Source organism: Mustela putorius, unplaced genomic scaffold (assembly GCF_011764305.1).
Source record: "Mustela putorius furo isolate JIRA1106 unplaced genomic scaffold, ASM1176430v1.1 tig00000242_pilon_pilon_pilon, whole genome shotgun sequence".
NCBI lineage: Eukaryota > Metazoa > Chordata > Mammalia > Carnivora > Mustelidae > Mustela > Mustela putorius.
Window position 1 is genome coordinate 6,069,096 of NW_025421325.1, and position 25,205 is coordinate 6,094,300.

A 25,205-nucleotide genomic window follows, 5' to 3' on the forward strand; every position below is an offset into this window, starting at 1 on the left:
TGGCCAGCAAGGCACAACAGAAATACAATGCAAGTCACATCTGTAACTTAAAATTTTCTAGCAGTCACATTAAAATAATAAAAACTATTTCACCTTTTATTTTTTAAAAAGATTTTATTTATTTATTTGACAGAAGAGAGAAAGTACAAGCAGGGAGAGTGGCAGGCAGAGGGAGAGGAAGCAGCAGGCTCCCCGCTGAGCAGGAAGACTGACACAGGACTTCATCACAGGACACTGAGATCATGACCTTAGCCGAAGTTGGACTCTTACTAGACTGAGCCTTTTAAAGAATATTTTATTTTATTCAGGGTATCTACAAGATTATCATTGCAACATGTAATCAATGTAAAAAGGTTGTCAATGAACTATTTACTTTTTGGGGGAGTAGTAATGAAGTCTCTGAAGTCCACCGTATATAATACACATCTATCACATGTCAATTTAGGCTAACTGCATTTCAAGGGCTCAACACACATGTGGCTAGTAGCTACCATACAGGACAGAGCAACTCTGGATGGATTTCCATAACATTAGTATTTAGAACCTAACAATGACATCTATAACAGAGCACTTAACACCTTGTGCTCCTTTTGATGCTTACTCCCTAGTATTCTCCTGCCACTAAAACAGGTACCTCCCACCACCACTCTGAGATCACACTGCACTTCATATTGTCTTTATCACAGCACCTATGTAAGCACACTACTACCTTGTTTATTAAACGGTAACTTATCTGGGAGTCTCTACTATTCAGTTCTCAATTAAGATCAATGTGACCTCTGATTTAGTAAAAATCAGCATCACAAAGCTTATGCCCTAGCACCAGATCCCTTTATTCAATATCTAGAGTAGAGTCTTTATCTCTAAATCTGGCAATTAAGAATATTTTAAAGATGTATTTATTTATTTTAGAGAGAGAGAGAACATGTGCACATGAGGTGGTGGGGGGAGCAGAGGGAGAGAAATGAGAGTAAACTCTTGGCTGGGTATGGAGCCCAATGCAGGGCTAGATCTCACAAACCCGAGGAACATGGCCTAAGCTGAGAAAAGAGTCGGATACTCAACTGACTGAACCATCCAGGTGCCATTTAAGAATATTTTATTTTATTTTTTAAAGAGTATTTATTTATTTATTTGAAAGAAAGGGAGAGTAAGAGAGCACAAGCAGGGAGAGAAGCAGACTCCCTGCTGAGCAGGGAGTCCGCTGCGGGGCTTGAACCCAGGACCAGGAGATCATGACGTGAGCGGAAGGCGGACCCTTAAACTGACTGAGCCATCCAGGTATCCCCTTTAAAAATATTTTAAACAACATAAACTATATTTCAATGTGACTTAAGAATTTATTTTTACCTGTACTGGATTTAACAAACTTGATCTTTTAGGGCCAAAAGAGAATCATTCATTCACCAATACATTGATTCATTCAACAAGTATTAAGTGAGCCCCTTCTATGCTCCAGGCACTGTTAGAAACCAGAGCTATAAAGATGAACAGATTAAGTTTATCTCCAAGAAACTTGGAGTCTAGAGGGAGAGAAGCTCTTAAAGAACTACAACAAAATGAGATAATGGTAACTGCCATGAGGGAGGGAGAATAAGGTACAGTGAAAATCAAGAGGAAGAACTCCTTACTTAGGTATCTCAGAACAGAATTAAAACACTAAAATCAAATTTTAAAGGATGGTAAAAGCTTCTGAGATGGACTGTGGCAGGGAAACAGAGCAATCCAGGAAGAGAAAAGCATGAAAAAAGTGAAGATTTGTAAGATACCATGATACATCTGGGAAGTAATTCTGTATGCCATAACCTGAAGTTGGAACATGATAGTGGAAGGCATTAAAAGCAGACAAGTAGGCAAGACGGGATCGGATTTAATCTGGTAAGTCAAGTGATGTGATGGGAAGCCATTTAAGAACTCTGATCTAGAAAGTGACATGTTCTACTTGTTCAGAATAGAAAGCTGGCTCTATAGTCAGAAATGGAGGATGGACTGGAGTAGATTAAGAAGCAGAAACAAGGAAACCAATTAGAAGACCATGGGCAAAGAGAATGAGTCACAGAATCAAGATAGTGACAGTGGGGCTAAGAAGGGGAGATAGATATTGAGGATTCAGGAGGCAAGATTGACTTGGTAATGATAAACAAGTAAGTTAAACTCCATGAGTTCTCCAGCCAAACTGAATGACCACTCTGACCTTTGCTGGTTCTAATGTCTTGAGGTAGAAATAATTCTTCCTGCTTCAGTTTTTCATCTATAAATGAGAATAACAATCTCCACAAAAAAATATAGAGTACTTAGGATTCCTGGTAATAACTAGGTTTTTCAGAGTGCTTATTATAATGGCCAAATTAGAAGAGGGCTAGCCAGACGTAAATATACTAAAAACAATAAAAAAATAAAAGAAAAAAAGTAGGACAAAAATAAATAGTGATATATGGTGATTTAATGTGAAGACAAATATCCTTCATCAGCCCTGGAACACATTTCTAAATAATAAGATTAATATAAACATAATCAAATTTATAATACTGAACTGATATCCCTTAATTTTTACATCCAGAGTTTGTAGATGGTAGCAAAGAAAAACTTCCCATAAGAGCTTCTCTAACAGTGCTCACTGCCACCAGGAAGAGAAGCACACTAAATTTTCAAAATGCAACTCTTCCAAGGTTGCCAGTCTGAATTGAATCCGTATCAATAAAGTTAATGAGAGTTGGTTACTTTATGGCTTATGTAAAACTTCTAGAGAAACAGGTGTCCACATCTGAAAAGTCTTGACCACAATTGACTCACTTGTTGGTGCAGCTGTGGAGAAGCGTTGAATGGGCTGTTAGAAGACTTTCTAAACATGGAGGACTAGAGGGCTAGGAACTACTTGTACACAATGCATAATAAGGAGCCTTAAAAGGCCACCTGGACATCTGCCTAAATTGCCACTTTCTGTGCTGATCAAATAGCTGATCCATACCCTAAAGTCAGTAAATTCTGGTTCTGACAGAGAAGAAAATTCAGCTACTGAGAAACTTTTAATCTGGGGTTCTTTTTAAATGTTTTCCCTCTGCAGGCAATGTTTTAGTATTTACGACTAGTGAATTCCTCAGTTACTTCAATAAACAGTACAGGAAAGTCAAACCCAAGCTAAGATTAATGAATAAAATCACATTGTAATTTCAATTAAAAAAAATGAATTATGGGGTGAGGTCATTATTGTTGTTAGTTTTTAAACTACACAAAGAGGCTGTTGAAGATTTCCTGATAACCAGCTACCAAGGACATATAACCTGATTTATAGTTCTGTTCGAAAGTCTCATATAAACCTATATATTAGACAGATTAAAATTTTTAAAAAATGTTTATTTATTTGAGAGAGAGGAAGAGAGTAAAAGAGGGAATCTCAAGCAGACTCGCCCTGAGAACAGAGCTTGACGTGGGGCTCAATCTCACAACCCCCAGATTATGACTTGAGCCCAAATCAAGATCAGGCTCTGAGCCCCTAGACTGAGATCTTTTATGACACTGTACTTTAAGTCAGGTATCTCAATGTAAGATGTGAAAATTATTATTATTAAAGATTTTATTTTTAAGTAATCTCTATACTCAGTGTAGGGCTTGAACTCACAACCCTGAGAACCTGAGTCACATGACTGAGCCAGCCAGGTGTATCATAATTTTTTAAGTAGATACGAAAATTTGAGATAAATCCAGTTCAAGTTTGAGACCGAATGATCAAAAATAAAAGGTAGGAAGCCAATGGGCTCTCATTTTGGCTTTGAAACTGGCTTCAAATGAGCAAACCTTTTAACCTCCAGAGGCTTATTTTTCTCCTCTACAAATGAAAAAATGACTCATACTGTTGACTTATCTAATGAATTTGTCTTTCTTTATTATGGGTTAATATTCAGAAAGCAATTTTTTTAAGGTAAACTATATGCCCGACACAGGGCTTGAACTCACAACCCCAAGATCAAGAGTCACATACTCTACCAACTAAGCCAGCCAATCGGTTGCCCAGTAATATGGGTTAATATTTTTATTTTTATTTTTTTATTTTTTATTTTTTAAAGATTTTATTTATTTGACAGAGAGAGAGAGATCACAAGTAGGCAGAGAGGGAGGCAGAGAGAGAGGGGGAAGCAGACACCCCGCTGAGCAGAGAGCCTGATGCAGGGCTTGATACCAGGACCCTGAGATCATGACCTGAGCTGAAGGCAGAGGCTTAACCCACTGAGCCACCCAGGCGCTCCATGGGTTAATATTTTTAAAAGCACCTTAGAAATGATGGCCAAAAAGAAAGATATTATATGCTAAAATAAAACATTCTTTAAAACATACTAATCAAAAATATATTTTAGGTACTAGAAGTATTTTCAGAATAGGTGGACAATTACAAAGTATAGAAACAGAAACTAAATTCAAGTAATTCTTGACTAGGAGGTGGTGGGGGTAATTTGGGAACAAAAGAATTTTCATTTTCAAAACCCATAAATATGAAAACAATCTGAAAGACTGGATAATAATAATGCTTAAAAGAAAGAGATAAAAGGAAAAGAGTACCTATTATGTACAAATTAGGATGTCACAAATAAGGAACAGATTTGGAAAAGAATGAAATAAAATTTATAAAAATAAAAAATGCACAGATTATTCTTTTGAAAAATACAATGTCCTTGAAAAGATTTTAAATAGAGATGAGAAACTATTACTAAGGGTGTTAGTAAAGGGATTCCTACTAAAGGGTATCTTACTGAGAAATTCCTTCAATGTTACTGGGGGAAAGCCTATTTTGATGGATTCCTTCTATTTATTTTTTTCCACCTTCTGATTTTAGTACTGTGTTGGTAAATAATTCAAACAATACAGAAAAGTAAAAAACCAAGTTTAAAACCTAAACAGGGCACACAGCCCCATCTCCTCCCTTCTCCTACCAAATAACCACAGATATTTATCTTGATCTTCATTTCCAAGTCATTAAAAATTACATGTGAATGCTAAAATTACAAACACAGAATAACAGAGAACCATCCCTTCTTGTGAAAAGATTAACTTTACAAGGGTTTTGGGGCTTCTACTTATGTGAAGCTTAAGGTAATATGTGAAGCACTCAAAAACTAGATGAGGTTAGAGTTTTCATAGCCATTTTCTCACATCATTAAACTAGGTTAAGGGGCCAAAACATAAAGTAATACTTCTAAAAGGTATAGTCTGTACTTATCTTTAAACTATGCTATAGAAAATATAACAGAAATTAGAATTTCAAGTACTGAGAGGAAAAAAAAAGTAAATTAGAATAGAATGAATGGGAGAAAAATTGGACCTGGAATCAAAAGTTGGAAATGCTATTGCTGATCTGCTGAAATGTACTAGCTTACCTAACAGGATGGTTATGAGATAGAGAAATTAATGATGAGTGTGTGTGTGTATAAAATGTATGAAAACACTGCATTATAAACAGCTATGAGTATATACAAAAGGTAAACTATGAAAGAGTTTGAAGTTGATTATAACCTAGATAAGTGGAAGGCTGGGATGTTGGTATCCACAACATAAACAAAACCATGGGAGCAGAAATGAGCTTGTGTACTGAATAGAGTGAAGCTGTAAGTCTGGCTATTGTAGTGCTTCTGCTGGGAAGCAGCAGGAATAAGAATGAAGAGAAGCTTAAGGCCAGATTATAGAGGGCATCTAGTAACTAGTAGAACACAAGGCCTTATTCTTTTCTAATGAAGCTGGAACTAGGAGATCCTCTACCTCCCTATTCTCTAACAAGCAGGGGTGGGCCCATGACCAGGGCTCAGTGAGACACTCTCTAGGCAATAAAGCAAAATATTTAGGGGTCTTTTGGAAATGACTTATGGTAGCTGTGGCAACATCAAGTACCAGAGGTACCCAGCTTCGGGGTCCTAATTAGATTCTTCTGATGCATTATCTTGATTTCGATTCCTGCTTATTTCCAGAATCTGTTCGCCTGCCTTTCTCTTTAGTTCTATGGGCTTTCCTACAACCTTCTACTGTATTCTTTTTCTGCCCATATTAGCCAGAGTTGATTCCTAGCATATGCAACTTAAAACCTTAACCGAATTATGTACCATCTGCAAAGAGACAATATAATGAAAATTTATACCTACCTGGCACTTTCGTATTGTTTCACAGTCATTAATGTATCTTCAATTGTTTTATTCACCAAAGTGTTCACACTGGCAATGAAAAAATTAATGGCTCCAAGAAGAGTCTCTCCGTTTTTAGCCAGTAGCTTCTGGGTATCTGCGTTATAGCCAAATTCTTCCTAAAACAAAAAAATCACCTTAACATATCCACTTATTAGTTAATGTGACAAAAATAAAAACTCAAATATATCATTAATGGGAAAATATTTGATTTAGAAAATATTTAAAATATTAGAAGTTTTCTTCAACTTCTAACTTCTATAGAAGTTTTCTTCTTTTAATGTTTAAATAAGCAAATCTAAATCACAGCTAGCTATATAATTACCAAAAAAGTTCAGTAAACCAAAGTTGTCATCAGCTCAGATGTATAGCTAGAATTAAATAATTTTAAAAAGTTAAACTACTTTGTACTAGAAAGAATATTTTCATTTCCATGTTTTGTTTTTACTATATTGTAAGCACAGATGTTAAGAAGAAAAATATAGCAGATTATTAATCAGAGAAACTGTAACTTTCACAACCAAATTAGGTTAACAATTGACTAAAACTTTCAGACAAAGACAGATTGCAATTTTTGTGTTTTGACATAATCTCCTTGGTGTATAAATATTAACAATGCACATTTCTTTGTGAACTCAGTGACTAGTTGACTCCCAAGCTCAGGTCTATGTAAGTGCACAGCTGGGGAAGGATCATTCAACACCAGTTCAAGTTCATTTGCTCTGAATAAACTGAGTCTTGGCCTAGAAAATGTTACATGCTCTTTCAGAAATGGTAAGTACTAACTCTAAACTTCCAGTAGTGAAAGACTGGAAAGCTTTAACATTATCAGGATGCATCGGAACAAATAAAAGATTTGATCATAGCTTATTGTAGAATGTATTATTCAATTTGACAATTCTGAAGTTTTTTATGAAATACTTCTTAATTTCAGATGGTAAAAATGTAATATGAAATGAAATCTTAGGAAATGCAAGTTTAATGCTAGTGCTATAGATATAATTTCCAATAATATCCAATATAAATAAATAGCAGGAAAGTAAAATTATCTTTATTGTGCTAAAAGCATTTTCCATTTAAGAGATGTCCATGTAACTCTCTCTCTCTCTTTTTAAAGATTTATGTATTTGAGGGGTGCCTGGGTGGCTCAGTCAGTTGAGTGTCTGCCTTCAGCTCGGGTCATGATTCCAAATCCTGGGATCAGGCTCCCTGCTCAGCAGGAGTCTGCTTCTCCTTCTCCCTCTGCCCCTCCCCCTCTACTCACACTCTCTTTTGCTCGATCTCTCTCAAATAAATATACAATCTTTAAAAAAAAAAACCAAAGAAGATTTATGTATTTGAGAGAGAGTGTGCACGCGTGCACAAGTCAGGTGAGGGGTAGAGGAAGAAGGGGAGAGAGAATCTCAAGCTGACTGCATGCTGAGCATGGAGCCTGACCTGAGGCTTTCATCCCAGGACCCTGATCATGAATTGAGCTAATATCAAGAGCTGGTCGCTCAACCAAATGAGTAACCCAGGTGCCCCAAAACTGTTCACTTCTAAAAATTTTAAATATCCACAATTTCACATTATTAACACTGAAAATGCCACAAGTCCTAATTAGCCATAGGGAGAATGCAACCTAGAAGGCTAATCTTTTGATAAAAAACAACAACAAAAACCCCCCTGTAACATAGTAAGATGAAACAGCAGCAGACTGAAAAGCTGTGTAGCTGAATTTGGAATACTATATTTACAATGAAAAAAGCAAACAGGAAGATTAAACTGCCACTGTTCTGTTTCATGGATGTAAATCCCACTTGTACTTCTATGAAAAAAATATCAAACTTAAGATTTTAATGTATTAATTTAAACTTAACTGGCTAGAATAAGAAAGCTTTTATTTTTTATAGTAAGGTACACTTCACTCTTGCTAATACAAGAGATATATTAAGTAAAAGATACAAAACAACTGGGACACTAGAAAGAAATGAATATACGTATGTAAATGCATTATAAGAAACACAAATAAATATGCTTTTTTGGCACTGAAAATAAATAAAACATGATTCATAAACTTCATTTAGTTGATAAGTTGTTTCGGTATTTTCGGTTGGACAGGGACATTTCATACATTATAAACTGCCTTAGCAATTACAAATAAACTAAATACAAAGTAATTAAAGGGTTTATACATTTTGGTTCTAATCTGCCACTAAACAGGGAAGGCTAATACAATTTCCTTATTTTAACACTTGCTTGATTTATATAGAGGGAGAAAAGTCTCAAAACATTTGAATTTTTTTCTCTTTAGCTCTCCTACCTCATTTACAACATTTACCAGATGTAAATGACCACTATTTCCCCTTAAACGTACACAGTAGGAGCAAATAACAGAAACATCTGACTAGATCTAAAACATCCAGTTTTAGTACTATAAATTATTACTTAATTAATAACAAGTGGGTTAATTTAAATACAGAGCAATAACTGATAATTGACAATATTATGGGCTATGTGGAGCTTTTATCTTGATGTAGATGTGACTTTCTAAATTGAGAAAAAACAATTTAATGAGGTAAAATGCCATGCTTTAACAGAACTCGGAGTCAGAGGCATGTGATAAAATGGTAAAAATGAGAGGATTCAAAGAGTTTGGCAGTTCACATTTTGATTCTGCTTCTGACTGGATGTATCAGTTTTGTTAAATTCTTCGTATGTCAATTTCTTAGTAGTAATATGAAGATAATTCTCTTACAAGTTTGACAGGAAGTGTAATGAGATAACTTGCTTAAAGTTTCTGACAGATTATAGGCATTCAAAAAAGGTTCAGGAGATTTGTTTTTTCTTCTGCTGGATACTGGTTTTTTCCTCTAGAAAATGAAAGAATTGAACTAATGTTTAAATTTTTTTTCAACTCCCCATGCCACAATCCCAAAACAGCTATCATAACCATCATATTTTATTCAGTGCCTCTATGTGCCATACCTGTGCTAAGTATTGTCAATGAGTCTGTTAGTATGTCATAAGGCAGGAGAAAGTGGACACCAGCTCTTCATCACTGTGCTATCAACTTTTTCTCAAAAAGAAATCAATAGGCAAGGAAGAGTTACTTTGCTGGCTTGTGTGATTGAGCCTGATGACCAACAAAAAGGAAACTGGACTGCTACAAGAATATACCTAGAATGTAGTCAACCTCTTAGGGCATCTCCTAGTACTCCTACCTACACCATGCCCTGTGATTAATGTCAGTGAAAAATGACAACCCATTTCAGCCAGGACTACTAATTGCCTGGATGCTTCAGGAATAAAGGTTTGTGTCACCCCACGAGGCAACGAACTGACAGGCTGAGGTATTAGCTGAGAGCCAATACAATATGGAATGGGTAGTAGAAGAAGCTAAGACTCTGTGACCATCTGTAGAAATGAAGACTACAATTGTTATGAATATTTATTTTGTTATCAATATGTGTATGTATAAAGCATAACTTTGTTTTCTTCCCTCTCTTATCCCCTTAGCATACAACATAAGATATACTATTAACTTTACATCATAGTACTTAACTTATAGGAGACCAAGGGGAAAAGTATAGGATACAAAGGGAAAAAGTAAACGTCACTCAAGGACTCTGCACCTGTTTCTGGGGAAATGGCTAGTCTGTCTTTGGTAGCATGCAGGAGAGTCATGTCATGTTAGGTGAAGCTAAGACTTCGCTATTGCCTTTATTTGGATGGAGATTAAGTATGGTTTAAGGATATGTTTATAAGCGCTACTAAAAAGAGTAGAGTGTGGTTAATTTTATGTGTCAACTTGATTGGACTAACGTGGCCAGTTGTTTGGTCAAATACCAATCTAGATGTTGCTATAAAGATACAGATTTTGTAGATATGATTAAAATTTGCAATAACAAACATTACAGATATGACTTAAAGTTGACTTTAAAGAGATTAACCTCCAGAATGTATGATTTGAAGTTGATTTTAAAGAGATTATCCTCCAGAATGTGGGTGGACTTCATTCAATCAGCTGAAGACAGACCTTCAGAGCAAAAAGGCTGAGATTTCTTAGAGAAGAATTCTTCCTTAACACTGGAACATTAGAAATCTGGCCTCAGTTTCTAGACTACTGACCTACCATTCATAGTTCATAGCTTGCCAAGTCCCACAATCGTGGGAGACAAGTCCTTAAAATAAGTGTGTGTGTATTATGTACATATCTCATATTGGTTTTGATTCTCTGGAATATCCTGATTTAAAAAATATCCATTCTATAAGTACTGATTCCAAATTTCAAACAATCTCCAACAGGTTCTAGCTTACCATGACTTTTATATTTATAAACACTGATGAGTATGTCCAATCCAATACATTTTCTATTTCTTAGATTATTTATTTCCTTCAAATCACATCTGCATATACATTTGCCTTTAGCATTTATTCACTAACAAATTACATGAAGTGTATTTTGATAAATAAGTCATCATAAAAGAATATAGTATGTCTATAAATGTCTAAAAAATGTTGCAGGGGGGCACCTGGGTGGCTCAGTTGGTTAAGTATCTGACTCTTGATTTTGGCTCAGGTCATGATCTCAGGGTCAAGGGATCAAACCCTGAGTCAGGCTCTGCAGTGAATGTGGAGTCTGCTTGTTCCTCTCCCTCTGTCCCTCCCTCTACTCGTGTGTGCATTTGTGTGCTCTCATGTGTGCTAATAAATGAATACGCAGAATCTTTAAAAAAAAAAAAAAAGAAAAATGTTAAATGATGGGCTCATGTCTACTAGATAGACATGAGCTATGACTAACTAGATAAAAATACCCATGCTAATTAATTTTACATGCCAACTTGCCGAGGCCATGATGTCCAGATTTTGGTCAAACATAATTCTGGATATTTCAGTGCAGGTATGTTTTTTTTTTGAAGGAGATTAATATTTGAATCGGAGTGTGAGTAAAGCAGACTGCCCTCCACAATAGCAATGGACCTCATCCAATCAACTGAAGACCTTAACAGAACGAAGACTGAATTCCCTGGAACAAAAAGGCATTCTGCTAAAAGACCACCTTTGCACTTAAGCCGCAACTCTTCCTTGAGTCTCTCCAGTCTGCCAACCTATTCCACAGGTTTTACATGTACCAAGACTCTAAAATCCTATGAACCAATTTCTTAAAATACATCTTTCTGTATATCTACATATCCTGTTGGTTCTTTGCCTATAGAACTTAACTAATACAGCACCATATTTCTTTTTTGTCCTTAAAAATTCATTGACTCTTGAATTTAAGAAAATTCATTTAGGATATTGTTATCAGAAGACTCAGACTGGGATTTCACTTGTATTATCTATTTTGCCATCATTGTTGAGTTAATGCTGCTGTCTCTCTGCAGTCATCTTCTGATTTTGTCTAATAACTATGAAATATCTTCCTCTGGTATTGTCTTCTCTTTGCCATTAGATGGGCAAAAAAATGAAAAATTCTAAATTTTCATCTATGCTGCATAAACATTAAAAAAAAGACTACAAAGATATTTATCTATTACATTATTTTTTAAGGCAATGCCGTCATTCTTTTGTTTTGCTATCATCTTAGTAACTTTTAACATGGTTGGAAATAAAAGATAAGTAATGAAATAATTTCCAAGATGATGAAATAGCAAATTGTTTTGAGATCATTAAGATCCCATACCATGTCCTTGATTTCCAATGGACCCATACGACAGTTGCAAGATAGAAACTTGTATTCTGGGGCACCTGGGTGGCTCAGTCAGTTAAGTGTCTGCCATTGGCTCAGGTCATGATCTGGGGTCCTGGGATCAAACCGTGTGTCTGGCTCCTTGCTCAGAGGGGAAGCCTGCTTCTCCCTCTCCCTCTGCCCCTTCCCACTCATGTTCTCTCTGACTCACTCTGCTCTCTCTCTCAAATAAATAAAATACCTTTTTAAAAAAGTTTTATTCTGTTAAAACAATAATTTTTTCATTATAAAAAACTCATGAATTATCAATCCTTACAAAGGATTAGAGATGATCAAATAAGAAACTCAAAAATTAAAACTGGGTCTAACAGACTTGAATACTGAGGATTAACCACCAGTTCTGTTAAAAAAAAAAAAAAGAATTTGACATCTAGAAAAAGCTAACAAAAGTACCTACTAGCTAATACTGAGCAATAAATGAGCTAATTACATATATAAACACTTAGAATAGTATCTGGCATATAGTAAATCCCCAATGTGTATTAACTATTATAATTAACAGGGTCTACTGAGTACAGCATCACTGATAACACTGCTCTAACACTTCCCCAGAAACCCTATGCTCTGGCTACCTCTTTCCATACTGTGGGGATTTTTCTCTCTAAAGATTTCACAAAAGGGGTGCCTGGGTGGCTCAGTGGGTTAAGCCTCTGCCTTCAGCTCAGGTCAGGATCTCAGAGTCCTGGGATTGAGTCCCACTTCCAGCTCTCTGCTCAGCAGGGAGCCTGCTTCCCTTCCTCTCTCTCTGCCTGCCTCTATGCCAACTTGTGTTCTCTCTGTCAAATGAATAAATAAAATCTTAAAAAAAAAAAAAAGATTCCACTTAAAGAGATAGGAAGAGAAATATAGACAGGCTGTAGCTCCACCCCAAGCACACAGACAGGCAAGCTCCACCCGGAGCCACCCTCTCCTGGCCTCACTGTCTGTATATGTCCTCGGCTATGAAAACAAAACAAATATGTGTATATTTATATATATAAAACATAAATTGTACATATATATGACTTTCAGCTCCACCTTTTTTTCAAGATTTTATTATTTGTCAAAGAGACAGAGAGCCAGAGTATGCACAAACAGGAGGAGTAGCAGGCAGAAGGAGAAGCAGGGTCCCAGCCGAGCAAGGAACCTGATGCAGGATTCAATCCCAGGACATGACCTGAGCCGGAAGGCATATGCTTAACCGACTGAGCCACCCAGGCATCTTGCTCTACCTTTAAAAAAAAAAAAATATTTTATGCATTTATTTATTTGAGAGAGAGAGAGAACACATACAGGCGCATGCATGAGCAGGGAAAGGACCAGTGGGGGAGGATGAGGGACACGCAGTCTCCCAGCTGAGAGTGCAGAGGACATCAGCTCAATACCAGGACTCTGAACAGGATCATGACCTGAGCCTAGGTAGACATTTAACCTACTGAGCTACCTAGGTGCTCCACAGCTCTACCTTTTATTTGTTTTGTGATCTTACGAATACTACCTAACCTTTCTTGGTTTCAGTTTCCTCATCTATAAAATAGCGTTAATATTTCTTGCAGTACTATTAGGTAAAGTACACGATACAACGACTATAAGGCACCCAGCTCGTTACACTGAAATTGTGGACAGCTGTTAAACTAATCAGCTTCCCAAATATTAGATTAATTCTTTTTGTCTATTTAGTGACTCGGTTAGAATTGAATCTAAGTATTCCTCACTATTATGAGATAGATTGCTATCTCTAGCCAAACTTTCTTTTCCAAGATTATAGATATTATCAAATAATTTAATGCTCTAAATTATCTAACTTTTCAAGTTAGAAAGTCTGTAAGCAAGGGATTTAACCTTTTTGGCTCCAGGGTAGGGGGAAAAAAAGTGATCAAAAGAAGTCACTTAAGGTAACATAAGAAATTCTTAGGAATGCTTTGCTGAATACTTTAGAGATATATGCAAAAAAATTTTATAATTATTCTAAAATTCTTAATTTTTATTTTTTAATTTTTAAAAGATTTTATTTATTTATTTGACAGAGATCGCAAGTAGGCAGAGAGGCAGGCAGAGAGAGGTGGGGGGAAGCAGGCTCCCTGTCGAACAGAGAGCCCGATGTGGGGCTCGATCCCAGGACCCTGATATCATGACCTGAGCCGAAGGCAGAGGCTTAACCCACTTAGCCACCCAGGTGCCCCTAAAATTCTTAATTTTTAAAAACTCACTATTTATATTAATGATTTCAGTAAAAGATCATGAATCCAGTCAAGCAAGTTACTATTTGCTCAAGACACTTTGAAAATAGAGAAGAGATTTTCAATAGGTACCTAGACTAAGGCAGGCTGAGTACTTTCCTTTTCGTTCCTCTAACTAAGTTCCCTTCCCCTGAAACCTCTAGCTGACATCTCTAGACATTTGGGCCTTCTTAAAAATTACATGAAATATTTTAAAAGAATACCAATTCCAAATTTATTAAGAGTTAAGCAAATCAGAAATGTAACAAATTACATCTTAGAATACTATTGCCATTCTCCTCCTCCACACTTTCCAAAAGTTATTTAAAATAACCTTACATGGAGTTCTAGTGACTTCAAACTCAGGTCAGCAAATGCATCTCCAAGTTGCCTTTGGGTATGCACCATCTGGAAAAGCTGGGTTGACAATGTCTGAGCCAGTCTTAAAATATTTTCATATTTTTTCTTGTTATCTCTTAATATATCAATCTGGGCTTCAAGTTCAAGGTCCACAGTTCTTGATCCACGGCCTAGCTTCTCAGAAATAATTTGTCGAGTGCACTAAAAGTGGAAAGATGCACTTTGTTTAGGAAGAAAAAAAAAAGAACAAAAGAGAAAGGAATAATATAGCAATCCAAAGTACAAATGCTACAGCATTTGGCATATACCATTTTTTGCTTCAAACAAGTTACCCTTAAAAAACTGAAAACTGTCACCCCACTAAGAAGTTCGCCAAGATTCAAAATAAACTTACCAGACATACCCAATAACTATTATTAATCAGAGGAAGTTTTAAGACTTAGCTAATTTATATCTATTGGTTGAGCTCCCTCACATAACCATATTTCAGGTTTATACTTGCGTAGATTATTTACAACAACTGAAATACTTAGCATTGATTTAAGAACACGAAGTGGGCTGTTAATATAGGAATAATAAGCATATCAAAACTCTACTCTCCTGTTGTTTTCAAATGCTTTTTTCCCTTCTATCTTCCTCTTAAATAGCTGTGTGTATGTGTGTGAGCAGGAGGAATGACAGGAAGAAAGGAAGGAGAAAGAGGTAAGAGGAGGTGGTAGGGAAGGTGGGGAGAGAGAAAAGGGAAGAAACGAAGAGACAGAGGGAGACAAGGAGGAAAGAAGAGAAAGAGGTAGAGGTAAGAGATTCCTGAATTCTTTTACTTCTATCGAGAAAGAACAGTATTAAATTATGTTATTCTGTCTTGCCCCAGAAATGATACAGGAAATTTTTGTTAGCAATAAAAAATTATAAGCAACTTCACTACTCAACAATATATTTTTAGAGTAACCATATAGGGCATTAATATACTCTTCACCATTTAAAGTTAACAAAAATATTCTAAAGAAGTGAAAAATATTGCAATTTTTTAAATTTGCAAATCTGCAAATTTTATCTTGTCTTTCACAGTTTTGGTTACAGAACTGATATCTATTCCAAAAATTAAAATAAGAATGAAATAAAAGGTGAATTTCCTCTTCCTTCCTTTAATCCCACTAAATAAAACTATTAACAGTTTGATGGATAGTCTACATTCTTCCTTAAACCTCTACACTCATATACTTTTCAAGTAAAAATGAGACTGTGGTATGCTATACATACATCCCATAGGTCATTTTCCTATGACCAAATACCTTGAGATTTTTTTTCCTGTCAATACATATAAATCTATCTATTTTTTTTAAGTAATCTCTACACTCAACGTGGGGCTCAAACTTACAACCCAGAGATCAAGAGTTGCATGAACCAATGATGGAGCCAGCCAGGTGGCCCTACTCAATTCTTCTCAAAAAATTTTTAAGTGGCACCTGGGTGGCTCACTTGGTTAAATGTCTACCTTTTGCAAAGGTCATGATCCCAGGGTCCTGGGATTGACCCCCACATCAGGCTCCCTGCTCAGGGGAGAAAAAGCCTGCTTCTCCCTCTCCCTCTGCTGCTTCCCTGCTTGTGTTCTCTTTGTGTGTGTCTTCTCTTCTGTCAAAGAAATAAAAAATAAAATCTTAAAAAAAATTTGTTTTATAAATTTTTACAATTTTGGGTGTGAGAATTCCTGTGGATGAGACTCAATAAGAAAATAAATAAATAAGTGCCTGGGTGGCTCAGTGGGTTAAAACCTCTGCCTCCAGCTTGGGTCATGATCCCAGGGTCCTGGGGGATGGAGCCCTGCATCAGGCTCTTTGCCTGGCAGGGAGCCTGCTTCCCCCTCTCTGTCTCTGCCTGCCTCTCTGCCCACTTATGATCTCTGTCTGTCAAATAAATAAATAAAATCTTAAGAAAAAAAAAGAAAACAAATAAATTTTGGATTTAAAATTTATGAATAAAATCAGGTCAATTAAAATAATATATAAAAATACTACTTACTTATATGTCAGACCCTAAACTTAAAATTGCTCCAATTATATATTTGGTTTAAATCTCCGCCTGTTTTTAGAGCCAAAATTAACAACCAATAAGCAAGTGCTAAACAGTCTCTGTAAGGAAAAGCCTTTAAGTGACTGATGCATTACAAATAGCTCGAGCCACAAATACACTTAGTACCTTTGAATCTTAACAGGGACAAGACAGTAGAATTTAAAAAACATTTAAGTGGATGAAAACCATAGCTGCTCAAGTCAGAGCATTGGCCACTATACTCTCTATATTTTGTGAATTGTTCGTGGGTGTAGTAACTTGTAAATCAGGAATTGTTTATATTTTTATACAGAGCACGTACTTCTTCTCAAGAGTAATACGAAGTGAATTTATTCTTTCAGTTAATACTTCTAAAATATGATTTAAAATCATCTACAAAAAGCATAGGTTTTTTAAGATGATAAAAGTGGCCTGAAACATGTTCATCAATCATCCCCCAAATTATTTAGTGTTTGTTAGAGAACAGAAACAAAGGGAGATTAAATGCCGAAAACCATGCAGGAACTGAAATCCAAGAAAAGGAAGATCAAAGTTGTAGCTAAGAAGCAAGTTGTTCAACAGTAAAATGGTAACAAGTAGAGATCTACATCAACCAAATCAAAATCTACACTTGAAAGATTATCCAAATGACAATGAATGTCCTATACAGTTCATAATTTGGAATGAAAAGGTAAAAAAGCCATAAGAACAGAGTCAAGAAGACCCAATAAAGTCATTACACTCTGAGCTTGTTTAGGTTCAGAAGCATATGCCAGCCCAGATACACTGGCTATAAACTCCATTAAAATTCTCTAAGTTAGAACACTCTTTCTTTTCTGTTATTTTTTTTTAAATATAAATACACTTAAAAATTTTTTTTAAAGATTTATTTATTTGAGGGGCGCCTGGGTGGCTCAGTGCGTTAAAGCCTCTGCCTTCGGCTCAGGTCATGGTCCCAGGGTCCTGGGATCAAGCCCCACATTGGGCTCTCTGCTCGGCAGGGAGCCTGCTTCCCTTCCTCTTTCTCTGCCTACTTGTGATCTCTGTCAAATAAATAAATAAAATCTTTAAAAAAAAAAAGATTTATTTTTTTGAGAGAGAGAGGGAACGAGAGTGCATACAAGAGGGAGGAGGGGCAAAGGGAGAGGAGAGAGAAAGAATCCTAAGCAGACTCCCCACTGAGTGCAGAGTCCAATGGGAGGCCCAATCCCAGGACCCCAAGATCATGACTTCAGCCAAAATCAAGAGCAGGCCACTAAATCACCAGGTATGCCTGATTTTTTTTTTTTTTTTAAAGTAAGCTCTAGATCCAATACAGGGCTTGAACTCAGAACCAAAAAATCAAGAGTCGTAAGCTCTACTGACTGAGACAGCCAGGTGTCCCTCTTCTTTTAGTTGCAACATCCCAGTTAAGCTGTGATGAAAAAAATTTTCAGTTAAAAATAATCATTCTGAGGAGAATGAAAACTCCTTCATATAGTATTATGCCACCTGTGCTACATTTTAAAGGCTGGTCAATTTCATTAACACAAACTTATAAAAAGGCTGGATGTGGTATGTTACCATATAAGAGATAAATATGGAATCTTAATAATGATTCAACTTGGGGTGCCTGGTTGGCTCAGTACGTTAAAGCCTCTGCCTTCAGTTCAGGTCATGATCCCAAGGTCCTGGGATCAAGCCCTGCATCAGGCTCTCTGCTCAGCAGGGAGCCTGCTACCTCCTCTCTCTCTGCCTGCCTCTCTGCCTACCTGTGATCTCTGTCTGCCAAATAAATAAATACAATCTTTAGAAAAAAATGATTCAACTCAGATTACTGTAGAAGTAGCCAAAAAACAGGGAACAGATAATAAGTATATAGGAAAAAAGGAGGGAACAAGGGAAACATGAACTAAGGGACATAAGAGGAAGGCTCAAATGAACAAAATCTTACATTCTGTAATTTGTAATAGTAAGACTTGGTTCAGAAATAAGGCCTGTACTTTTTTTAAGGTGGTAGTTATTTTTATTAATTAATTAATTATTTTTTAAAAAGATTTTATTTATTTATTTGAGAGAGAGAGACAGAAAAAATGAGAGGGGGGAGAGGTAGAGAGAAAGGGAGAAGCAGACTCCCCACTGAGCAGGGAGCCTGACATGGGGCTCAATCCTACAACCCTGACCTGAGCTGAAGCAGACACGTAACTGACGGAGCCACCCAGGAGTCCCTAATTAATTATTTTTATTTATCTATTTTTAAGATTTTTATTTATTTATTTGACAGAGATAAAGAGACATCCCGAGAGGAGATCAGACAGGGGGAGTGAGAGGGAGAGAAGCAGGCCTCCTGCAGAGCAGGGAGCCGGATACAGGGCTCGATCCCAGGACCCTGAGATCATAACCTGAGCCTAAAGCAGACACTTAATGACTGAGCCACCCAGGAACCCCACTAATTAATTTTTTACAAAAGTAGTACCTACAGCCAATGTGGGGCTCGAACTCACAATCCCAAGATTAAGAGTCGCATGTTCTATCAACTGAGACAGCTAAGGACTGCATTCTTTAGGTTTCAATGTGTGATCACAGAATGTTACTAGTTAGAAGCAAATTTCATGAGTAAATGAACAAAGGAATGGTTGAATAAATACATTTATTAAATAAATGAATGAAGCTCAGTTGGGTATGAAAGACAAATATGTGAAATGAAAGGGAGCAAAAAGAAATTCCAAGTAGTAGGCAAATATAGTCACATGAACAAAGTTATAGATGTATGAGATACCATAGTTTGTTTAGGATATCTCTGGATAAGATTTGGTATGGATCACTGGTGGGAAAGAGGAGCAATAGGGGAAAATGTTGGGAAGGTAGGTGGGTCAGATCCATGTCATTCTAAGACAACAGAGATCAAATGAACACTTTAAAGCAAGGGTGAACCTTGCTGCAGAATATGTAGCAAGAATATGCAAGCTAGCATAGGCAAGCCAGACTGCAGAATATGCAGTCTAAGAGATTTTATCAGGAAGCTATTTCAGTAATGTGAGAGTAACAAAGACATGGACAATGGCTGTGAAAAAGCAACGGAGAAAAAGGGATAAAGTAAAATATTAAGGAGCCAGAGTCTACTTAATGATAATAGATATGTGGCATCAATGAGAAGATGAAGTAGAAATTTGGATATATGGGTGAACTGTTGTGATATGAGGGAATACAAAGGGAGAGACAATACATGGAATAAAAGAATCCAGATCCTTGATAACAAAAGGAGCAATAATTAAATACAATGTCCTGAATGAAAACAGTCTACACTGGCACCATTTTTTAACAACTATCATTGGCATTTCTAGGGCTACAGTGGCATGAGGAAAACAATTTTGAGAAAGCCTCATGAGCATGTTTCAGGGCACTTTTATCATGTTAAGAAAACCTGTACTTTTGTAGATGATTTCAGATATTCTGAAAGTATTAACTGAAAAAATAAATTTACTTCTGTATTACTCTTGAGAAGACACAGACATGTGCTCTGTATAAAAATACAGACCATTGCTGCGTTATAAACTACTACATCCACAAACAATTCACAAATGTAGACTGTTATGGCCAATGCTCTAACTTGAGTAGCTAGGGTTTTCGCCCACATCAATGTTCTTTAAACTATTTTTTTAAAAGATTATTTATTTATCTGAGAGAGAGAGAGCATGATTGTGACCGGGGGAGGAGCAGAGGGAGAAGGAGAGAGAGAATCTCAAGCAGACTGTGCATAGAGCTCAGAGCCTGACGTGAGACTCTATCTCACCACGCCAAGATCATGACCTGAGCTGAAATCAAGAGATGAACACTTAACTGACTGAGCCACCGAGGTGCCCCTAACTGTTATTTAAACTGTTTTGTCCCTGTTAGGATTCAAAGGTCCTAAGTGGCTCTGTGGCTTGAGCTATTTGTAATACATCAAAAATACTATGGCTTAAATAATTTGCTTATTTGTTTTACAGAGGCCATACAAAAGAATAGTCACCAATTATTCTGAAGCAATGCAACTAACAACATCAATACATTGTTGAAGTTTAACTCTTTGCAATGTGGTGCTGTCTGTACAGTTAATGCTTAATTATTACAATAAGATCAGAGAATTCCAACTCTGAAAAATGACTATAACTCTGACATTCAGTTGCTGTAAGGTATCAAGAAGAGGAGGTAGGGATAGACAAGTCTATAGCAGTTCTACAGGTAAACATATTCCAAGGTAATATATTTCTTCTTCAATTATGTTCTATGAATTAATAAGCATTTCTGTAGCCTTTTTACTCTTTTGCTACTGACTTTTGAAACTACATTTATTCAAAGATCAATAAGACAAAATACTTCACTTTCTAATTTTATTTTTATAGTTAGATGGCATTATTCTCTCCTATAATTTCATATAATTGCAAATAATTTGCATAACATACAATTTGCATAAGAATGAAAATTCTTAGAGCTAGTCAGGGTGGAAACATTAAAAAAATACAAACCTTATAGGTGTTTAGACTCCATTTTCTAACAAGCTCTAACTTTTCCATTGCAGGATTTTTTATTTCATCTGCTAGAATAACTGGTCCACTTTTGGTTTGTGTTCTCTGGCCACCTGCATGATCATAACAGAAGACAAAACACAAACTAGATAAAGACAAGAAGGGAAAAAAACCCAAACCACAGATGCTATTCAAATTAAACTACTTATACACTTAAAAAGGTTTCCACAAAGTGAAGGACTAGAACTTTCTGGAATAATTGAGGACAATTTTCAAACACTTAAAAAACATTTCTGCCAATTAAACACAAATGCTTTGTGGTTTGTCTATCATCTTAAAAAAAAAAAATGCTGCAACCAGCCTTCTCTTCTAAATAAGCTCTTTACTTCTAGAAATCAAAATTTCCACAATTACTCTTACAACCTAATGACCCTAAAAAAAACTGTGTCAGTAAAAATCTGGAAAGGTTATGTACTCTTCACAGTGATCTCCTTTCATCATAAGATGTAGAACAGAGCAACAAGAGGTTACTATAATTTTGGAGGATTTAAAAATGTAATTCAAATTTCAAATAGTCATTAAAAATACCTTACCACCAGTATGAAAGGCTAGGCTAAAACAAGACCTACACTGTACCTCCTGTTTTTTTTTTTTTTCCAAGACCACCCACCCTCCTGCAAAAAGCCATAATTAATAAAGGCAGTATAAAGCCCTGACAATGTATTGCTCCAACAATTAGGAAATTATGACATAAAAGCAACTTTATATATTGTTTCTATAGTAAAATATTTTTCATAGAAGAAAAGAGTTAAGTGCTTATGATACTAATGACTTAGAGTAAAAACTTCATAATAATTTGAAAACAACAATGAAATAAGGAGAAGAGAAAAAGTCCTAAAAAATGGCTTTTAAAGTCAGAGCAAAAATTTCTCTTCTCACTTACTCCTACAGTCAGACCAGCCTTTGCCACAACTTTACCACAAGCCTAAGATCAAGAATGGTATATTAAAATCAAATACATTTAAGCTTTATAAAATTGTCATAGAAACAAAATACAGAATGTTAACATTTCATATGTTAAAAAGAAATGTGTTGTTCAAATTTTTCCTGTTTTTATAGGTCAGTAATATTAAAGTATAGAGCAAATTCAATGCAAAGAAATACATTTTCCCCAAGTACTTTTCACTGCATAATTGGTAAATTACATATCATTTTGCTGCAATCTGCAAGCTATCTGTAAACTGTAATTGAAAATAGGAAGACACAACATTTTCCACTTGACCCATTCCAAATAATGAACAAGCCAACTGTTGAAGGCTCTTTTTTTGTTTAACTGAAAACAAGAGAGCAGAGCTGCAAAGCTGAGAGGATCAAGTAAGTTACTCTACATTTTTCCAAAGTTGAGAAAGCGTGATGTAAAATGAATCCAATTTTACAATGTTTTTTAATCTCAAAGTGAATTACACTTCATGTTTAAGATACATAGTTAATAACACTGAAAGGCCAGAAAAATAGGTATGCCTAGAAAGATTATTTCCATTATTGTTAAAAAAAAGAAGCAGCCACCAAGAAAAGGCAGAATTACACACACCTATGAATATAAAGCAAGGGATTACGAAACTGAGGGAATTAGTTTAGTTTCAGAAGTAGCAAGAGGGTTTTATCCAATCAGTGCAGTGAATACCTGCAGGAACAATTAAATCACTTCCTTGTTGAGCCAGTCGACTAGCTGCAACCCTGCTAGGAGACATAACAGATGGCAATGTTGGTGCCGGGGAACCTGGAAAGGGTAGACATTTAACTGTGAAAATCCTCTTTCTTCTCTACATACATTTTGAATCTTGGTTTACTGACACTGCCCTTAAAATATTTTAAAAATTGGGTTAAAAACTGGAATTAATATATTTGCTTTCTTGCAGGAAGGGACTAAAAATAAATGGATGCGACCAGGTGGAGTTCTTGCATAAACTTTTCATGGAAGTGTTGAAACCAAACAAAACACGTGTAACTATAAGAAGAAACTTGGCAAGGTCACATCTAAACACGACTTTACCTGGACTCTGCTATTTCCAAATGGATTAACAGAATGTGATTAAAGTTCCATAGCTGAACGATTTAAAGTTTAAGTAAATATTTTATAACCTGCTACTCCTACATTCAAAGGAAAGCTCTTTAAGTAGATAAACAAGGTATGTAATAATGCATCAAACTTAGAATTCACAAATTGTGAACTAGTCACAGTGTTCACAGAAATTGTAGTCCAAAACTTCTCATCATAAAGGCAACAGCACAAAGTGTAGATCACTGCTACTCCTAGTGTGGATGCAGAGGACCTATAACAGGAATTTCCCGAGAGCTCATTAAAAATGCAAAAACTCAGGTCCAGTCCTAGACCTACTGAATTAGGATCTGCATTTTCACAAGATGCTTAGGTGATCTGTATGTATTCTGAAGTTTGAGAACTGATGATGTAGAGTGCAATAGCATATTCTACTTAATCATATGAATGAAGCTTTTAAAACATAGCTGGGACGCTGCATAAGATCTACTGATCATCCAGGGGTATCTGTAGGTTTTTGTTCATATTTTTTACAGTTTTACCTTTTTTATTCAATTGTTTTTATTTATTAAACAAAAAAATCTATACATCTATAGATGTTGTTTTTATTTATTAAACAAAAAATTGTTTTTATTTATTAAACAAAAAAATCTATACATCTATATATTAAACAAAAAAATGTATACATTTCAGGTGTACAGTGGGATGTTTTCACGTATGTATACAAACTAATATATCCATCACTTCTTTTGGTTATTTTTCCGTGGATACTTGAGATCTATTCTATTAGCAAATTTCAAGTATACATACAGTATTTATTAACTATAGATACCATGCAGTACATTAGGCATTTGTGGTATTTAAAAGGCCACTCAAGATTATTCTAAAACTCAACTAAGAGAATCATAGGAAAAAACAATTTTTGAATGAAACACAATTGAATTTTAAATTCTTAACTCTGTATTTGAAATTCTGGCTCTATGTGCCACATAGTATCAGGAATATCCTAGCAAATTAATTAACATCCCTGAGGCTTAGTTATCTACAAAGTGAGAAAACCGACTATCCAACATTGTTCTAATGTCTGGCATTAAACAAAAGAAAGCCACATAACTTCAATTGCTTTCTTTATTTTAAATTCTGAAGTCTGTACATCTTTAAGGGATGATAATTAAAAGTTGAAAAACTTAATATCCTTCCACATTTAGCTGAGAATATTTTCAAGTCTGTAAGATACTTTTATTTCAACTACACTCTCTCCCAGTTCCCTAGAAATCATATAATGAATCAAATTCATAATTTAAATGTTCTAATAGGATAGAAATCAAGATCAAATATCTTTACTTAGAATTCGTAATAATTGGTTACATCCCAGATATACTCAGTTCTGATGGAGAAATAGTGATCAGTTTTAGTAATATGAAAACTAATTTGAACTAGACCTAACATTAAAATCCAAACATACAATAGACCTAAATAGACTGGCACTACCTTTCAAAGTGAGAAATATTTATCTCTTTAAATCTGTTGAATTTAAAACTAGAAGGGATGACAGAAATCAACTAAGCCTGACTTAAACTATAGGAGAAATAAAACCCAGAGGGGTTAAAACAGCTTATCAGAGACTCAGATGCTGAATTCACACCCTAAAATCTTAATTATTAAATTCAACACAGAAAACAGTTACTTATTGCGTTAGAAGGCATTTTAATAGGTTATCCAATCTAATCACCATTTTAAACAAAGATTATCACTTCTATCCAAGGCACAAAATGTTAAAAAAAAATACTATAATTCTACTTTTTGATGATCCCAGGAACAAAGTTCTGTTGTTCTAGTTATTATTGTTTATTAATCCTGCATTAGGACTAATCTCATGACACAGAAGGAGATGTGTACAATATATGTAACAAATAATACAGAATCTTCCAAACTATAACAGCAAAAGACATGGTGCCCTGGTAACTCGGTACTTCAGCCTTTTTCTTTTCCTTTCATGGTAATTACTCTTTCTCTGTGTCTTAAACCCCTTAAACCACTAATGTAGGCTAAATTAGTTACTAAAATCATTCACTAATATTCAATAAAAAATAATTCTTAAAAATTGAAAATCTTGCTTATTGACTAAATTTGAGGAATTAGCTCCATTTCACCTTA

The 25,205-nt window shown here is 35.5% G+C and overlaps 1 protein-coding gene across 7 annotated transcripts in view; it reads right to left on the reverse strand.

The window, feature by feature from the left end:
• Positions 1-25,205, reverse strand: part of ARFIP1 (ADP ribosylation factor interacting protein 1) — a 101,189-nt gene that overhangs the window by 26,013 nt on the left and 49,971 nt on the right. For 3 of the 7 annotated variants that reach the window (XM_004758075.3, XM_004758073.3, XM_045078317.1), the window contains exons 4-7: positions 22,674-22,769; positions 20,990-21,102; positions 14,433-14,654; positions 6,126-6,283 (exon numbers count right to left, since the gene is read on the reverse strand). In XM_004758075.3, coding sequence (XP_004758132.3) covers positions 6,126-6,283; positions 14,433-14,654; positions 20,990-21,102; positions 22,674-22,769 — 589 coding nt within the window. The remainder of the gene's footprint in view (positions 1-6,125; positions 6,284-14,432; positions 14,655-20,989; positions 21,103-22,673; positions 22,770-25,205) is intronic. The other 4 variants (XM_004758074.3, XM_004758076.3, XM_045078315.1 and 1 more) reach the window with 3 other exon arrangements.